This window comes from Danio rerio, chromosome 1 (assembly GCF_049306965.1).
Source record: "Danio rerio strain Tuebingen ecotype United States chromosome 1, GRCz12tu, whole genome shotgun sequence".
In the NCBI taxonomy this organism is placed as follows: domain Eukaryota; kingdom Metazoa; phylum Chordata; class Actinopteri; order Cypriniformes; family Danionidae; genus Danio; species Danio rerio.
Window position 1 is genome coordinate 13,375,688 of NC_133176.1, and position 19,473 is coordinate 13,395,160.

The 19,473-nt window shown below is 36.0% G+C and overlaps 1 protein-coding gene across 14 annotated transcripts in view; it reads left to right on the top strand.

Annotated features, from left to right (window-relative positions):
• Positions 1-18,394, top strand: part of tspan5b (tetraspanin 5b) — a 34,229-nt gene extending 15,835 nt beyond the window's left edge. For 12 of the 14 annotated variants that reach the window (XM_073943725.1, XM_073943719.1, XM_073943714.1 and 9 more), the window contains 8 exons: positions 5,200-5,250; positions 5,339-5,485; positions 10,576-10,746; positions 12,464-12,589; positions 12,865-12,912; positions 14,477-14,593; positions 15,373-15,434; positions 17,397-18,394. In XM_073943725.1, coding sequence (XP_073799826.1) covers positions 5,420-5,485; positions 10,576-10,746; positions 12,464-12,589; positions 12,865-12,912; positions 14,477-14,593; positions 15,373-15,434; positions 17,397-17,409 — 603 coding nt within the window. In that variant the 5' untranslated portion in view covers positions 5,200-5,250; positions 5,339-5,419 and the 3' untranslated portion in view covers positions 17,410-18,394. 14 annotated transcript variants of the gene reach the window in all.
• Positions 18,395-19,473: the final 1,079 nt, after the last annotated feature.

Genomic DNA, 19,473 nt, shown 5'->3' on the forward strand with positions numbered 1-19,473 from the left:
CCAACATACCTTAAAATATCCTCCTTTGTTTTCTAGAAACTCATAAAAATTATTAATCACTTATTTACCATAAGTTAATGGTGAATAAATTTTCATTTTGGCTGAATAATCGTTTTTAAAATATCTGTGGACATTTAAAATGCCTAGTAATACATATTTTACATGTGTTTACTTAAGAATTTTATCAATATTTACAAAAACAGAATATGTGAACAATTTTGCACATTTTTTTATACTCAGTTATGCTTTGGATACATTGTAGAATATCAAAATATAGCACTTTCTCAAAATTTGGTATGCAAATACGTTTGTTGAGGCCTTTCACAAAATACATCAGCATTGTGAGCTATGCAAAGCTTGTACTAAAGACTGCATGTGAGATTTTGTTTAATGACTGAGATAGTCTTTAGTGTGCTCAACATAATCACCATTTTTAGAGATTATTTGCTGGAATCTGTATGATAACTGCTGTGATTTGCTGACTCATGGAGGTGATTGTGGATGACCTTAATGCAGAACAGTGTGGTGGTCGCAAGGCCTTGCATTTTCACTGCCCTTGGGGTTATTACAGCCTGCTTCACTTTTACACAAGGACACACACACACACACACACACACACACATTAAAAACCACCTGTCTAGACTGCACAGTCCACTGTATGATATTTAATTAATCTCCAAATAAGCTTTCTATATTAACCAATGCACAGTATTAGACCCGGAAGCTAACCTGTTTCACTGAATGACTCTAAACTGGAATGGAAATCATTGAACTTTTGATCTGTTTAAAATTTACATTTGGGAAGCAAAGCTCTTGAATGGACCTCTTTAAATTAGTAAATCTTTAATGCTATCATTTAATATTTAACCTTTGGATCTCTACAGGTACCCCCCCCTCCCAGTTTTAAAATGGCCGCTACGAAAACAGATGCATAAAAGCACATTGCAGTGTTTTAATTCAGGACATGATTAAAAAAAATAATAATAAAATAAATTGAAGCTTTGGTTATCAAAAAAAAATTTCTCATAGCCATTAAGATGGACAAAAAGTATTCTTCTGACTGATCTGAATAAACCTGCGCCCCAAAAGTATCCATCTAATATAGATTTAGTCATTTTCAGTGCTTTTGGCACATCTGTAGATTAGATAAATGTGACCACAAGTAATAAACAGGTTATGTGGCATCACAAACTTGGCTTTTCAAAACTTTATCACAGGACTTTTATTTTAAAATTGTAGCCTTGCCTTTGTCAAATGGGTGTGGTAGCCTACTGAAAACTACTCCTCAGTTATTACAGTGGTAGAGACGGTTCACATTATACATTGAGAAGGTAGTAAATGAACATGATACATCTGAAGATCATCTTATAATCTCAAAATTGCAATGGCATTTAATTATAAAAAATAGTATAGTTATAATAAGCCATACTGCTACAACTGGAAATCATACGGATAAATAAAAAATATAAGTATGCATAATATATGTGTATTTGATTTCACTTAACAGACATGACGATCATTATGAATATTCGCGATTTTATAAGTTATGTCATTGTCAACACTGCGGCTCTTTGTCACTTTAGCGAAACCTTTATTTTGAAAAACCGTGTTATGACATAATTCATTTAACCGGAAGTCACTCTCGAATCTTTATTTGCTGAGGAGCGCTCGTCCCGTTATTCGCTTTAATTATCATTATCAGTAATTATTTGGTTTGTTCGAATAAGCAAATTACTAATTTTGGCGAAATAGGCAAAGCCCCGCGTGGCGTTGCCTGCCAATCTGTAGAAATGTCATAAACATGGTGTGAAAGGAAAGAGCGAGTTTTCCAGTCGGTGGGCGATTTTTTTTCTCCATCATTAATAATCACCGGGAGGAATTTCTCTCGCTTCTTATCAAACGCAACCATGTCTGGAAAACACTTCAACGTGCACGAAGTGGGATGTTGCATCAAATACTTTATATTTGGATTTAATATTATATTTTGGGTGAGTTTCCGACATTGTGTTTGTGTGCGTGTGTAATCTTACGTTTTATGGCTTGAGATTTGCATTAAACCAACCTCTGGGTGTCTGACACACTCTGGCTGTGCCTCAAATCATACCCAGCTGCCTACTTAGAAAGCACTGTCAAACGTTTTAAACGCCAGATACCGTTGAGCGTACTAGATTTAAGTTACTTGGTTGTGTCAAAATTGTTTATTTATTTATTCATTTATTTTTTGTAGGGTTGTGATATGCTAGAATGAATATACACACGTTTAACGTTCCCAAAATAACCTACATTGCCCATATTTTGCAGCGTAACGTTACATTCGAGTTTATAAAGTCTAGAAAGGTTTTTTTTATCTTATACCCCTCACCTTTGAATAATTTGAAACCCAAAAATGTTTAAATACTCCTAATCCAACCAGAAATTCTATTAAAACCATAAAAATACACATTTGTTGCTCTGTAGGGTTATGCTAAGCCACAAAAATAGTCTGCATTGTCCATATTTTGCACTGTTAACGAGTTTATAAAGTCTAGAAATGCATTTTGGACATTAACTTATCTTATACCCCTCATCTTCGAATAATGTCAAATCTAAAAGTGTTCAAATGCTCTTAATCTAACCAGAAATGCTATTAAAGCCTTCCGAATACACATATTTTGCTCTGTAGGGTTATGTTGAGGTACAACAAAATATTTTGAATGTTCAAAAAATAGCCTGCATTAACAAAATTTTGCACTGTTAACGTTACAGGCGAGTTTATAAAGTCTAGAAATACCTTTTGAACATTTACTCATGCTCCTCATCTTCAAATAATTTCAAATCCAAAAGTGTTCAAATGCTCTTAATCTAACCAGAAGTGCTATAAAAGCCTCCCAAATACACATATGTGGCTCTGCAGGGTTATGTTAAGCTGCAAAAAGTATTTCAAGAGCAATTCCAGCATTATGGATGTGACGTTTTCAGTAAAAACTTAAATTATAAATTCACCGAGAAAGTTTGTTAACATTATTTTGAAACATCTGTTTATATTTTCAAAAGAACTTATCACAGATTTATTGGACCAGAAAAAATCAATCCGTAAACTTATTTTATATTTTAAATTAACATACGTTATTGATGTAACCAAAAAAGTTTGCAAGTTTACAGTATACAACATACTTTGTAGAAATTCTGTGAATTAAACAGCACAACACAAAATAAATAATGCTAATCAGAAAGGTATGAGTTGCGCACGATAGAACAAACATGATTGATTTTATTTGACATTTTTTGCATTTATAAGGAAAACTCTTGGTTATGCATATTACGTCTTTTCGTTATGGATGTGACAGATGTGAAATTGCCACTTTTATGACTTTGGTAAATCAAATATAATTGTTTGAAAACATTGACAGAAACATTTTTGAGTATTTTTACACTACTGTAAAATACAAGCCTACACAAAACAAAGCTGTTCAGCAGGCACACAACATCATAAGAGGTTAGATTTAGGTCATGACGTCAGGTAACCAAAATTCAGTGTTTAGTCGGCGTCTAAGGACAATGTTATTTTCACGTCCAATAATGACTTCAAATTAAGTTGATATTTGGTTGATTTTAGGTTGTGTTGGAAAGTGACCAAAACCCAACGTCTGATAAATGTCATAGTGGTAACGTTCACACAACGTCAAGGTGTAACATGATTAGACGTTGATATTTGGTTGATTGTAGGTTGGACATTAGACATTGAAGACCTCACGTTGGGTTCTGACGTCAACCCAATTTTCATTACCAAACAAATCCAACGTCCCCTAGACGTTGGGGTACATCGGGGTACAACGTCAATATGACGTCATGTTGACATCCTGTGCCTGTAGAGTAGAAAGGTTTTCGCTATTTGGGTGAAAACGTAATTTTTTATGGCATGATTGACATTTGCATGGAATTGCTCTTAAACATTCAGAAATAGCCTGCGTTGCCCAGATTCTGCACTGCTAACATTACAGGCGAGTTTATAAAGTCTAGAAATGCTTTGTAAACATTTACTCATGTTATGCAATCTAATCTAACTTGAAATCCTATTAAAAACATCCCAAATGTGCATGTGTAATCTTACATTTTATAGCTTGAGATTTGCATTAAACCAACCTTTGGGTGTCTGACACGCACTGGCTGTGCCTCAAAACATACTGAGCTGCCTTTCTAGACAGCATCATTGGACATTTTAAATGCCAAATACTTATGAACATACTACATTTTCTTGATAGTTTTTGTAGTGTTATGCTATGCTATAAAAATAGTTTAAGTGTTCAAAAAATTGCCTGCAGTGCCCGTATTTTGCACTGTTAATGTCACAGACGAGTTTATAAAGTCTAAAAATGCCTTTTGAACATTTACTTATCTTATACCACTCCATCTTTGAATAGTCATATGCTTAAAAATGCTATTAAAACCTTCCAAATACACATATGTTGTTCTTTAGGGTTATGTTAAGCTACAAAAAAAAAATATTTTGCTCTGTTAACGTCACAGACAAGTTCAAAATGGCAATCTAATCAAAAATGCTATTAAAACATTCCAAATACACATATGCTGCTAAAAAATATGGTTTAAATATTTCTAACATGAGCCTGATGGCCAAAAGTATCATCAGCTGTTTTAAACATGTTGTCTACTCAGGCAGCTAACTAGATTTTGAAACGCAACCCATCCCAGCAAGCATTTTTTATTTCTAAAAGATGTCTAATATATGTCTAATAGACATCTAAACATAGTCGTCTTGGCTAAAACAAGGCTAAATTTGGACTGTCAGTGAAAATCTAATAGACGTCTAAGAATAGGCCAAAACTAGACTATTCATCAAATAAACAAATGAATGACAACACATATAAAGTCTGTCTATTTGATGACTAGTCTAGTTTTGGGCTATTCTTAGATCTCTGTTAGATCTGATTTTCACAGACAGCCCAAGTGTAGCCTTGTTTTAGCCAAGCTGTTTACGTTTAGATGTCTATTAGATGTCCATTAAAGACAAAATTATTTGCTGGGATGTGACAGGTGATTTTTGCCTTGTCTGTATTAGAGGGCAACTTAAAAATAATTATATATATATTCTAAAAAAATCAGTATATCAACACTTTAAATCAATAAATAAAATTTAAATGTAATCTTTTTTAAATATTGCTGATTTGGTCTTTATCTGTCAAACATTTATACACCCTTTAGCTGCTCGGGGTGGCGTTCCTGTCTGTGGCTCTGTGGGCCTGGAGTGAGAAGGTTAGTGAAGACCATCTTCATAAGTGAAACCTTCATCTCATCAAAGTAAAGACAAGTTATTAATCTCATCTGTTGTCATTTCCATCAGGGAGTTCTCTCCAACATATCCTCCATCACAGATCTGGGTGGCTTTGACCCGGTGTGGCTGTTTCTTGTGGTCGGTGGAGTGATGTTCGTCCTCGGCTTCGCAGGGTGCATTGGTGCTCTGAGAGAAAACTCCTTTCTCCTTAAGTTTGTAAGTCTTTTTTTAAAGTCAATATGTTTTACAACATATTATGTTATGCTTTATATATTAATAGCAGGAGTGTGCAAAGTTTTCGGGCTGCTTATTATGTTTACTAGCTGTGGTTTGGCATAAATGCCTTGAACTTGTCATGACACTTGGCGCATATCTGGTTATTTTTGTCTTAACTGCTGTGCACGAGAAATGTTCTATACATAACACAGCTTCTGTGTTTTGCAATGTGCTCTCAAACTCCGCTGTGATTGCTCTATTAATGCAGTGTGAACAAGACTGTAGTGTGGTTTGACTGAAAAATGTATGCAAAGACATCTAAACAGTTAAAAAACAGGACACTATGTCACAAGACGCAGCCCAAAAATGGACAGCATAATTGTTTAGGGCATGGTAGAAAGGAAATCGTTTTCTCCACTACATTGTGAATTCATTAAGAATACCAAAAGAAGACGTTATCCGAGCATATCGAATACCAAGCCACATTAGTTTTAATTTGCACTGCTCCTGGCAGAATGCATTGGACATTATGGAAATGAGCTGCTGGATCAGTGTTTCTTAATTTGCACATTTCCAGTAAAATCCGCTCTCGTTAAAGAAACACACTTTTTTTGGAAATAGGCTCTTTTTAAAGCTCACCTAATGTTAAATTGTTGAGTTTTACCATTTTTAAAGGGTCACGAAACACCAAAACACATTTTTTGAGCTTTTGACAGTCGTATATGTGTCCCACACTGCTAAAAACACTATTAGGACACCTATATTTCACTAAAAAGTGTAAATTGGTTGTTTTTGCGTTATTTCAAGCAAATTCGTACTTCCGGTTTGAAACGAATTTTTGAAGCTGCGTCACGGTCATGACATAATAGCGTGTATTCCAGCATGCAGACTGGGCGTCTGTGCCAGAGTGAGTCTTATTACGTCTTACAGTGTGTTGCATTAATGCATGAGTAAGACTTGGTTCAAACCAATCAGCGCGCTCTATTCTGCAACTTCATTAATATTCATTAGTGTCACTGTTTACACTAGAGACGCCTCGTTGTGTTGGCAAAACAAGCATGGAGTGTTGCTTTTATAGTTTGCTGCCATTAAGTTTCGTTTTCATTTTCTCTCTGTGAGAGCTCAGACTCACGTGTGGATTAACAGTGTACGCGACGCTCGACAACAATAATTTACGTGTCCAAGGAGGATTATTGTTTACCTGAGAGCTGTTCTCATCTGCAAACGCTGAAATCCGGATTAGCTTGTAGTCTTCTCTTCATAAAGACGCGGCTCTAGTTGCTGGTGATTGTCCTGTCTCTACAGATTTGGTAAGTGAGCGACCAGTGCTCTTTGTTTATTCAGATTGTTCGTATCGAATTAAGTTAACTATTGCACTGAGTGCAAACTTGTTAGCACCGCATTTTGTGACCGGAATAACACACGCGGCTTTCTGACGCTACCTGCCGAGTGCATCTAAGTTTCCGGGAATTGCGGAGCTTTTTTTTCTCTCATTCGCCGTGCGGTATTAAACATTGCATGAAAAATACACGCTTAGAGCAGATCCTCGAATCAAGTATCGCGTTTGTCGCGAGGGGCATGAATGAATTCCCTGAATGAAAGAGCCAAACTGCAGTTAAAGTCCAACATTTAATAATCTGGCAAATAATTCAACTACAGATGTCCATGTAGGTTAAACACAATGACTGTAAAAAATACACCATCACTTTCTCGTGTGAGTATTTTGACTGAAACTCGCGCGTGCCCAAATAGACACTCCCACACTCTCCCACTTTAGTTCCTCCGACACTCCCCCCTAAACAGAGCTGGGCACGCCCGCTTTTCTGACTTTTTCCGAAGTAGAGGTGTGAAAACACCCTGCTGAAACGAGGGGGTTTCATGGCCCTTTAAAATTCTATCAGCCAAACTCCGGGTCTTACAAGAGCACTTTTAACTTAGCTTAGCATAATGCACTGAATCTGATTAGACCATTAGCATCTCACAAAAAAATCAATAAAGGGTTTAAATCTCTTTCCTATTTAAAGGGCCATGTTTAAATGTCAGAGGAGCAAAAGAGGGAGGGTCTGTAAAAATGTGCATAAAAATGGGAGTGTCGGTTTGGGCACACATCGATTTTCACAGAAGGAACACACACACACACACACAGGGGAGAAAGACAGTGACTGTGTTTACATGGACATCATTAATCCAATTATTTGCCAAATTATTAAATGGTGGACTTTAACTGCAGTTTGGCTCTTTCATTCAGGAATTTCATTCATGCCCCTCGTGACAAACGAGATATTTTATTCGAGGCACTGCTCTAAGCGTGTATTTTTTATGCAATGTTTGTTACCGCACGACGAATGAGAGAGAAAAAAACTCTGCATTTCCCGGAAACTTAGTTGCACTCGGCAAGTAGCGTCAGAAAGCCGTGTGTGTTATTGCTGTCACAAAATGCAGTGAAAATCCTCCACGACGGTAAGTTTGATTGTGGTGCTAACATGTTTACACTTGGTGTAATGGTTTGCTCGATACAAACTAACTTTGCCATCTGAATTAACAAAGACCACTGGTCGCTCACCAAATCTGTAGAGACAGGACAATCAAAACTAACTAGACCTGCGCCTTTATTAAGAGGAGACGAGCAGCAAATGCGGATCTCACCATTTCCAGATGAGAAAAGCTCTCACGTAAATAATGTTCCTTAGACACTTATTGTTGTCGAGCGTCGTGTGCACTGTAATTCACACGTGAGTCCAGCTGCGCTCTCATAGAGAGAAAATAAAAGCAAAACCTTCACTGCAGCAAATTATAAAAGCAACGCTGCACACTTGTTTTAGCAACAACGCAGCGTCTCTCTCTGCCGTCTGAACAGGTAAAAAGAGTCTTGGAAGCTAGCATGCATATTAATGAAGTTGCAAAATAGAGCGCGCTGATTGGTTTGAACCAACTCTTACTCATGCATTAATGCAGCACACTCAGAGACATAATAATGCACTCCCAGGTACAGACATCCAGTCTACATGCTGTAATACACTCTAAGATCTCATGTCCGTGACGCAGCTTAAAAAATACATTTCAAACGGGAAGTACAAATTTTCTTGAAATAACGCAAAAACAACCAATTTTCACTTTTTAGTGTAATATATGTGTCCTAATAGTGTTTTTAGCAGCATGGGACACATATATGACTGTCAACAGCTTAAAAAAGCTGGGTCGTGACCCTTTAAAGCTTGTCTCTTCTGTAGTTACATTGTGTACTAAGACCAACTGAAAATGAAAGGTTGCTATGGCTACGAACTATACTCTCATGTACGGAAGCAAATATCCTTAATAATTACACTGGAATGAGACTATAGTTCCCTGGCATATAATTTCCTGGATAATAGCAATTTTTCAGTTTCTATTGATCTTAGTATACAATGCAACTACAGATAAGTCAAGCTTTAAATAGGATATGTTTTTGTTTTTTAATTATTTTTTTTTCTTTAACTTCTTAAAAAATATGTTGAGTGAGATGCTAACGGTCTTATCCGATTCAATCATTTATGCTAAGCTAAAATTGCTCCCGCCATTCCCGAAGTTCGACTGAATGGATAAAAAATAGTAAAACTCAGCTGTTTAACTCTAAGTATATTGTAAAATATTTTTTTTCAAATTATATTTACCCCAAAAAGTGAAGTGCATTTAACTCGGCCATAGAATCACAATCTCGTACTAACATGCCCTGTTTTTTTTTTTTAAACTGGCTCTTGATTTCTAGCCTAAATGTTTGAGAAATAATACCAACACAATTCTTCATTGTAATCTCTGTAAATGGTACGTTAGTCCAGACAATCGTGAACAGAGACTGCAGGTGTGCTTTAAAATAATAATAATAATAATAATAACACACATAAAAATCAAACCACAGAAAGGGTTTTCTTTAAGGTGAAGTGTAGTCTCAATTTAATATGCATTTCTTTAAATATTAATAACAATAATAATAAATGCACACTTTTAAAATGTTGCTAAGTTTGAGTAGTTTGGTTTATTTGACAATAATCTGTTTACTAAGACTGACAGAAAATGAAATTCAAATCCAAATTCATTGATTATTATGCTGTAATGAGAGAATAGTTCCTAGGTGTACAGGCCTAGAAATTAGCTAATTTTACATTTTTCGCAGTCTTAGTACATGATGTGACTACAGAAGAGTCTGACTTGACATAAGAAAAATATCTAAACTCTTTTTATTTATATTTTTGAGTGACATGCAAATGGTCTAATCCGATTCAATGATTTATGCTAAGCTAAAATTGCTTGCGCCATTCCCAGAGATTGACTGAAAGGTTTAAAAATGGTAAAACTCAACTGTTTAACTCTAGGTGAGTTGTAAAATTAGCATATTTACCCCACAAAATGGAGTGCATTTAATTAACACTTTAACAGGATCCTATTCTTGTACTAACGTGCCCTGTTTTTTAAATTTTGACCCTTGATTCCTTAACCTGAAAAAATACCAATGCTTCCTTCTCTGTAAATGGTATCTAAATAGTGTCCAGACAAATGTGAAATAAGACTCCAGGTGTGCTTTTGAATGGCTGGAAATGAGTATCTACGTCGAGAGGTGGGATTGACTGGCTTTGAAAGTGTGTGAACTTCCTCTCACGCAGATTCTGGTGGTCTGTGTTTGCTGCTTTGTGGGAATGTCAAGAACAGTGTTGCGAAAGAGCCTTACAAGAGGCCCATTTCCTCTATAGGGTAACAGAGGCTTCTTAAAACATCTGGAAACAGCTGTGATGTCACCCTGGAAGTATTCGTTGTGGTCACAGTGACAAATCATCACTCACTACGCTTCATATAAGACATTCTGTGTGCAAATGTAGATAAACAATGTGAAAATATGTGACTGTTTTGAGACAGGAACTACGTCATGTCTAAAAAATGTAAATTTCTCTGTAAATGCGCCGAGGGATTTTGGCAGGGATAGAAACCCCAAGCCGGAGAACATTAGCTTAAACTGTTGTGGGGATTCAACACATTCTTGACTCGCTGGATATCCTCAGGGCAGAATTATGTTATCCATCATGAGTTTGTAACCTGAACTCTGCTGTCCTCTTTCACAGTTTTCCGTTTTTCTGGGAATCATTTTTTTCCTGGAGTTGACGGCGGGAGTCTTGGCATTTGTCTTTAAGGACTGGATTAAAGACCAGCTCAAGTTCTTCATCAACAACAACATCAGAGCATACAGAGACGACATTGACCTACAGAATCTCATCGATTTCACACAAGATTATGTAAGAACGCACATAAAAATAAAAAACAAAAGGGTTTTCTTTAAGGTGAAGTGGAATCTCAATTCAGAATAATAATAATAATAATAATAATAATAATAATAATAAATAATAAGCATTTTCAAAATGTTGTCAAGTTTGAGTAGTTCGGTTTATTTGACAATAAATTGATTAGTTAAATTGTATTTACTATTATTATTACGTGATGTAATATTATGTATTGTAAATGTATTAATACCTTTATATACATTTAATTTGTGAATAACTAATGTACAGTGGGGGAAATATGTATTGAACACATCACCATTTTTCTCAGATAATATACTTCTAAATGTGCTGTTGGCTTGAAAGTTTTAAAAGATGTTGGTAACAACCAAAGAAATATATATATATATATATATATACAAAGAAAACTAATCTAATTAGTTTACAAATGAAGGTATGTGTAATAAAATGAAAGGATGCAAGAAAATAATATTGAACACATGAAGAAAGGGAGGTGTAGAAAGGCAGTGAAAGCCCAGACAGCAGCTGAAGTCTCTCAGTAGTTCTTTAGCATTCCTGTTTCAGTCCAATATCTACATTACCAGGCTGATAAAGATGAAATCAGAGTCGACATTTCAGCAAGACAATGATCCAAGACACAGCCAAGGAAACTCTCAAATGCTTTCACAGAAAAAAAATAAAGCTGTGGAATGGCCCAGCCAATCACATGACTTGAATCCAATAGAAAATACAAAATAAAGATCAGATTTGGATAGACGAGACCCACAGAATCATGAACAGTTTTACACACTGTTGAAGTCCTTTAAAAAACTCACACCTGAGCAATGCATGTGACTTTATTCTCCTCATGAGAGATGTCTTTAAGCCAGGGGTGTCAAACGTATGGCCCGCCGCAAACAGGTTTAACCCTGCAAACTGTTAATTTCATCAGATCCAAAAGCCTAAATCAGAGTCAGTCTGACATCCTTCTGAGAAAAAAGAACCCATCTATGCCCTGCCATACCACACTGAGGTGTTCTCACATGGAAGCGTAACTATTTCACGTTTTGTCAGTTTATTGCTAATTTGTACGATTTCAGTCGTACAAAAACGTATGATATAAAAAAAGGAGGTGTGGCATCCAACCACACCCCTGAACCCAACCGTCATTGGTGGATAAGGAAATCGTACTAAATTGTACGAAGGAGATCATACGTATTTATATAAATTAGCCACTACATCAAAAAGTTACGAATTGCCGTGAGATTGTGTTGTCCTCGGGCTCCAGCTTTAGGTTTTATGTTGATCGTATTAAAACAAAGAAAACAATTTGAAGTTGTTGTTTTTAAATTGTACCATGTACCATATACTATTATCTTACAAGTTCAGCCCACTTGGGAATAGATTTTCCTCCATTTGGCCCCTTAGCTAAAGAGAGTTTAACACCCCTGTTTTAAGCTGTTTTTTTGCAATGTTTAATACATTATTATAATTAAAGAAACTTAGCAATTATTATAATAATAACCTGAGCTGACATAACCTATTATTTTACAATTGTCAAACATAAATCAATAGACTAACAAATAATTAAAGCCGTTAACTACTCTGACATTACTTTAAAATGTTACTTGATTAGCAATATAGCAAGCGAGATTCAATCTGCTCAACATTGAAATGGCTTTCAGCTATTGGTTGATTCACACGTGAATGTTCAACACACGTTTTGTTCCTGCAGTGGGAGTGTTGCGGAGCTTTTGGACCTGAAGACTGGAATCTGAACATTTACTTTAATTGTACTGACACTAATCTGAGCAGAGAGAAGTGTGGGGTTCCCTTTTCCTGCTGCACCAAGGACCCCGCTGTGAGTAAACACATAAAAACACAATTAACTCGCATGCAGGACACACAAACACACATCCTCTAGTCATCTCACCACCTAGAATGTGTCATTGTCTCCTTCCAGAAGACCTGGGAACATAAACGGGAAGTGATGTAGATCCGTTGCAGACAGAGCAGAGTCATAAACAAAACAACAGCTCTCACTCAGTATATTACATTGCTCAGATTTAATGTGGAATGTTAAGTTGGAGGTTGGCGTCTTCCGAAAGATTAAATACGACTTTTTTCTTTTCAAAGGAAGATGTGATCAACACACAGTGTGGATATGACATACGAGGGAAGGGTGTAAGTATGCTTTTGTCAAACAAATAATAAACAAATGAATAATATTCACTACAAAGTCACTAATCCTTTATTCATACTTTTAACACAACAAACTGGCCACTATTTTTCCATTTTATTAAACTAAGTCTGTCAAGCTCCAATATGATACAAAAATATACACAAAAAGACATAAAGTTGATTCATATGGATTCAGTTTATATGCACTAGGGCTGTGCGATGTGGGGAAAATATCTAACTGCGAGTTTTACTGCGATTTCGATTTGATTAACGATTTAATTTTGTAGTCAAGCTTTAGCTCAATATTCTGTATCGTCGCTTCTTACTGCTAAAATGCAGTGAGTGTAAGTCAAAGTTTCACAAAACACGTTTTTTTGGGATGTTGACAGTCATATATGTGTACCACATTGCTAAAAACACTACTAGGACACATATTTTACTCCAAAAAAAAAAGGGAAAATTGGTTGTTTTTGCGTTATTTCGAGCGAATTCAGCCTTCCAGTTTAAAAAGAAATTTTGAATCTACTTCACATCTAAGACTATATGTTTGTACTGGTGAGTACAAAGTGACGTCTTTGAGTTTTCAGCATTAATTCATGAGAAAGACAAGTCTTTCCAGACCGCCAATCAGTACGCTCTATTGTGAATGAGGTGCAACTTCATTATCATGAACACTAGCTTCAAAGACTTCAAAGAGAGATGCCACGTTGTGTTGCCAACCGTAATTAAAACAAGTGAAAGAAGAAGAATTGTTCGGAGACATGGGTCATCATTGTAGTTTATAACTGTGCCGCAACAAAGGTTTTGTTTTCATTTTTTCACAGTGAGAGTCCTGCTGCTAAATTTTGAATCCCACTCCCGCCCGTACCCGCCAGGTTTTAGCCTGAACCCGACCGCGATAATGCGATCGCTGTTAAACCTCGCTCACCATAAAACACATTTTATTAGAATGTGAAATTTTAAAACGTCTAGACAAGATTTTTATATTACGAGCACTTTGATGGGTGCTTTTTAAAAATGTTTCCCAAGGAAGAATATTAAGTTGTTATTTTTTTTATTTAACTGAAAATGTATTTATCTAAATATTTTATTGTAAAACATTGACAATCATTTTTATTTATTAATTTAAAAATAATTTAATTATAATGATATATTTGTATAATTTCATCTTTATTATTATGTAATATGTTATATTACAAAAATATTGATTGATTACATAATATACTGTTATATGTTTATTGATCTTGTCATGAAATAGCCATGCGTTGCTGATGTGGCAATAAATAAACAAACTTAAACTGAAAAACATCTTGAAATACAATTCTGAACAGTGTCTTACAGGTGTTCTATCTATTATAAAATCATAATAATTGACTCTGGTCTATTTAATTATTATCCTCAGGTCATGGCCTTATTTATCACTCTAATAATTCAATGGCCTGTTGTCAATTATTCATTACTAGAGAACACCTTTTTCTATCTATGCATGGTTTATAGAAAGTTTTACAGAACTATTTAGCATGTATTTTAATGATCTTTGGGTAATGTGTATTTTTTTTGTGTGAAGGACATTGAACACAAGACGTTTATACACACGAAAGGATGTGTGCCGCAGTTCGAGAAATGGCTACAGGAGAATCTAACCGTAGTTGCCGGAATCTTCATAGGAATTGCACTTCTACAGGTGAATGAAGAGTGACAGGCACAGAAATACACACGCATTTGCATGTATGTTAATTTAGTTTCTATCTCACTGGAAACAGCAGTCATTTATGAAGTGAATGGGTCATTTATTTTCATGACAATCACAGAAGAATCATTTGCAGAATTCACCCACCTTAATTATAAGGATATAATTACATTTTATTAAATTACAAATAATATTTTTTATTATTATTATATTTATTACTCTGTATTTGACTATTTCTTTTTAGTAAAAGAAAACAATATGACATAATACAATATAATAACAAGCTTTTTATTGATAATATTAAGAAGTCATCCTTGATCAGCATATGAAAATGATTTCTAAAGGATCATGTGACAATGAAGACTGATGAAATTATGCTGAAAATTCAACGGGAGAACAATACAATTTATGAATTGTGTCAAAATATGTCTGATACTCCCATATTTATACTTTTGATTTTAAAAACACATCCTTGGATTTGATACCGCATATCAAGTTATGTAAATATTGTAGTACATGCACCGCCATGGAATTTATCTCCAGCTTCTTGTAAGTGCTCTTTTATTTCAGCAACTGTCTTTCATATTTACAGCCTGAACAAGATCTGCCAAGTGTGGTTATTTTATTGATTTACAGGGAGCTGTATTCTCTTTGGACATTTGAACACTGTTGAAAGGCATTAAGATTTGATTTAATAAAGCTACCTAATAAAGTGCTTTGCTGTGTAATGCATAGTGTTGCCCTGTAGGCATTAACTCATCCTCTGCTTCTAGATATTTGGGATCTGTCTGGCACAGAATCTACTGAGTGACATTGAGGCAGTCAGGGAGAGCTGGTAAGAAACACCATTGATAGAAGTCTTGATCACACTATAATGTAAGGCTGGGAAACACTGAAAAAGAAAAGGAAAGATCGAATACTAGCAATGAACTGACAAATATAGGCATATAACTGCTCATTTAGGAGTCTGTTTACTAGAGCTGTGGCAAATGAAACAAAATGATTTTCTGTTGATTCTAAGATTTACAAAATACATTGCTATTCTGTCTTGAATTGATCCTGAGCTTAGCTTTTATCAGCAAATGAGGCTCTAGGCTAGTTTTTAACAGCAGATTTGGCTCCAGACTAGTTTTTAACAGCAGATGGCAGTCTAGACTAGTTTTTAATAGCATATCAGGCTCCAGACTAGTTTTAAACAGAAGATGGCGCTCTAGACTAGTTTAAAATAGCAGATGGCGCTCTAGACTAGTTTTAAACAGTAGATGGCGCTCTAGACTAGTTTAAAATCGCAGATGGCGCTCTTGACTAGTTTTAAATGGAAGATGGCGCTCTAGACTATTTTTAAACACCAGATGGCACTCAAGACTAGTTTGTAACAGCAGATGGTGCTCTAGTCTAGTATTAAACAGAAGATAGCGCTCTAGACTAGTTTTTAACAGCAGATGGCGCTCTAGACTAGTTTTTAACAGCAGATGGCACTCTAGACTAGTTTTAAACAGCAGATTGGGCTCCAGACTAGTTTGTAACAGCAGATGGCGCTCTACACTAGTTTTTAATGGCACATCAGGCTCCAGACTAGTTTATAACAGCAGATGGCGCTGTAGATTAGTTTTAAACAGCAGATCGGGCTCCAGACTAGTTTGTAACAGCAAATGGCACTCTAGAATAGTTTATAACAGCATATCGGGCTCCAGACTAGTTTTTAACAGCAGATGGTGTTCTAGACTAGTTTGTAACAGCAGATAAGGCTCCAGACTAGTTTTTATCAGCAGATGGCGCTCTAGACTAGTTATAAACAGCAGATCAGGCTCCAGACTAGTTTTTTTAACAGCAGATGGCGGTCTAGACTAGTTTGTAACAGCAGATCAGGCTCCAGAACTAGTTTTTTAACAGCAGATGGCGCTCTAGACTAGTTATAAACAGCAGATCAGGCTCCAGACTAGTTTTTTTAACAGCAGATGGCGGTCTAGACTAGTTTGTAACAGCAGATCAGGCTCCAGAACTAGTTTTTTTACAGCAGATGGCGCTCTAGACTAGTTTGCAACAGCAGATCAGGCTCCAGACTAGTTTTTTAAAAGCACATGGCGCTCTAGACTAGTTTGTAACTGCAGATCAGGCTCCAAACTAGTTGTTTTAACAGCAGATGGCGCTCTAGACTAGTTTGCAACAGCAGATCAGGCTCCAGACTCGTTTTTTTGACAGCAGATGGCGCTCTAGGTTCGTTTTTAACAATAGAATGGCACTCTAGGCTTTATAATCAGCCATACTCTGCCTGCATTAACTTCCATATAAATACCACCTGAACCAAAAATAATTATTAATACCTTTACGAAAGGTTTACATGAATGACAAGAGTGTGAGTGTTTATAGGGAGCAGCGTTTACATTTACCTTGTGATATAAAAGTCAACTTGCATGACTTGGCCAATTGCACAAGCACTCTTCCTTGTGAGCGTACTTATTAAATTAAAAACCATTAAAAACTATAATACAGCGCCATCTTCTGTCAAAAACTACCTCAGATTCGATTCAGGACAGAATAGAGATGCAATTTCGAGTCAGATTTGGGCCACATTTGCCTTCAGTTTGAATGAATGTAGCTTTAGAGCCTTAGGCCATTTAATTAAACCCATCCATTCATATTGACAGCAAAAATATGATCAGCTCAAAGCAGCCTTGGTCTGCACTGAGAGAATTCTGATCTTCTTCTATTATCAGTTTGATGCTAATGTGCAGGTAGAGATTGTCTCATCTTGCTAACATTGCTATTTCTCTCTCTTTTTTCCCTCATCGTCCAGTTTGTTCACCTGAAGCCGGTCTGCAGCCAGAGCCTCCATATCTGTCACTCAGCAACAGGGTTGGCACATTGTCATCACAGTATCCTAGCAACCAGAGAGAGATTCTATTCACGTACACCGCCTTTATTACAGTGTACGGCGACATCTTCATGTTTCCATGATAATGGTGTCCGCTGGTAGATTTGTTTTTGATCCTCGTTCACTTAAACTAAATCCACCCAGTGTTAGCACACCAAGTCTACATTCAACTCATTTCTGTTCTGATAACAAAATACTGACCACTTGCATTATGTCTGTTCTTTAAGTGCCCCTATTATGCTATCATTAAAGGTTGCTAACTTTAAATATGTTTACATTCATCCAATTTTCTATAGCATCTACATTGCAGCAGTACCTCTTTTCTTAAGGTGTATATATTACTATTGATTTAAGGGTGCGGTCTCTTTAAATCCCTCCTCTCCGAGTGCCTGCTCTGCTCTTATTGGTCAGATGAACCAGTCTGTGATTGCTCTACCACCTACAGCACGTGTCACCATATCTGAATTTTTAGCTTCAGTGGTTTTCTTAGCACTTCTAAAACAATAAACAGTAACTCATTCAAACACAACTCATTCGTTTGTTAGTGCATACAAAATGGATTTGTTTTTGCAGTGCAACAAAATAGCATCTTCTCACCACGTCAGCCACATTAACCAAACGCTTCCAGGCCTCTGCTATGACTACAGTGATTGAAGGTCAAAGAAGACAATGTTTGCAAGCAATTAATGAAAACTATATGCAAACATTTAAGCAAATTTGTTACCAACCGATTTTTGTGTGGAAAGTAATGCTGAAATTACTGACAACTCATTTCGGGGAGTTCAGAAACAGTTCTTTTATTTTGGAACTGCATTTATCACGCACTTTCGTTTTTTTAAATCAGATTTTATATTTATTTGTAGTATTATTTACTCCAAAATATATTTATTTGGCTTTTTATTTGAACTCCAGAACTAAAACATAGGAGGAAATAAACCAATAATATTTGTGTGTGTGTGTGCATATATATATATATATATATATATATATATATATATATATATATATATACACACACACACACACACACACACACACACACACACACACACACAATGAGTAATATGGCTGTATATTGACACTGGTGGGAGGTGTGCATGGGCTCGAGGCTGCAGGCTGAGTGCCTTAGTGTCCCACCAGTGACGGTATACAGCCATATCGCACTGCTACAAGCATAATATTGCATTTATACAACAGTTTGACGGCATAATCGCGTATAGAAAAAGTAAATCTAACATGGAGCATCTAAAAATCTGTTTGTATGAGGAACTACTTTCTTCCACCATTCATTCACATCTGCAGCTGACATCAGAACAGCACAAAAAATTGCTTACAAACACGTGACTTTAGAGCTAATAATTCTCTAATGTAATGTTTAAAATTATGACAAAACAGGTGATTTTGCTCACATTATAAGATTATAGGGCTAAACAACATGAATTGCTATCAGTCTACAGAGATTTCCCAGTATTTCTCTGTTGCAATCGAGATTTCACAAAAATGAACCCCGCAAAAGGCAATGCAAATACTACCAGATTACTATGGTATAAATGCAGCACTGCAACATACAAAAGAGAAAGATTGACCTAGAATGTCACTTACCAGTTTTATAATGATTTGTTCAGCTGTAGTTGAAAACTTGCGCTGAGAAAATGCTGTTTTTCTCCCTTAAGGATTTATAATGCTGCCTCTGTTGCCATCTTGAGGTGGAACGTCAACTGTCTTTGCTCTGCTCAGTATGACAGGCTTGCCGCCGACTCGCTGAATCTACAAAATTATGAATATTTAAAATAGGCACTGTCCTTATAAATAAACTGCATGGTTGCAATCTAAATAGCTACATTCTCAACTAAAAAGCCTCAAAAGTACATTGTTGTCCAACTGCAGCAATATTTGTCAAACTGTAGTGAGTTTATTAATCTGCTGTCACTCTATGTGGGCAGAGTGAATTTGCTATACGAGTTCTTATATTGCAGAATTTCGCACGGCTATCAGCCAA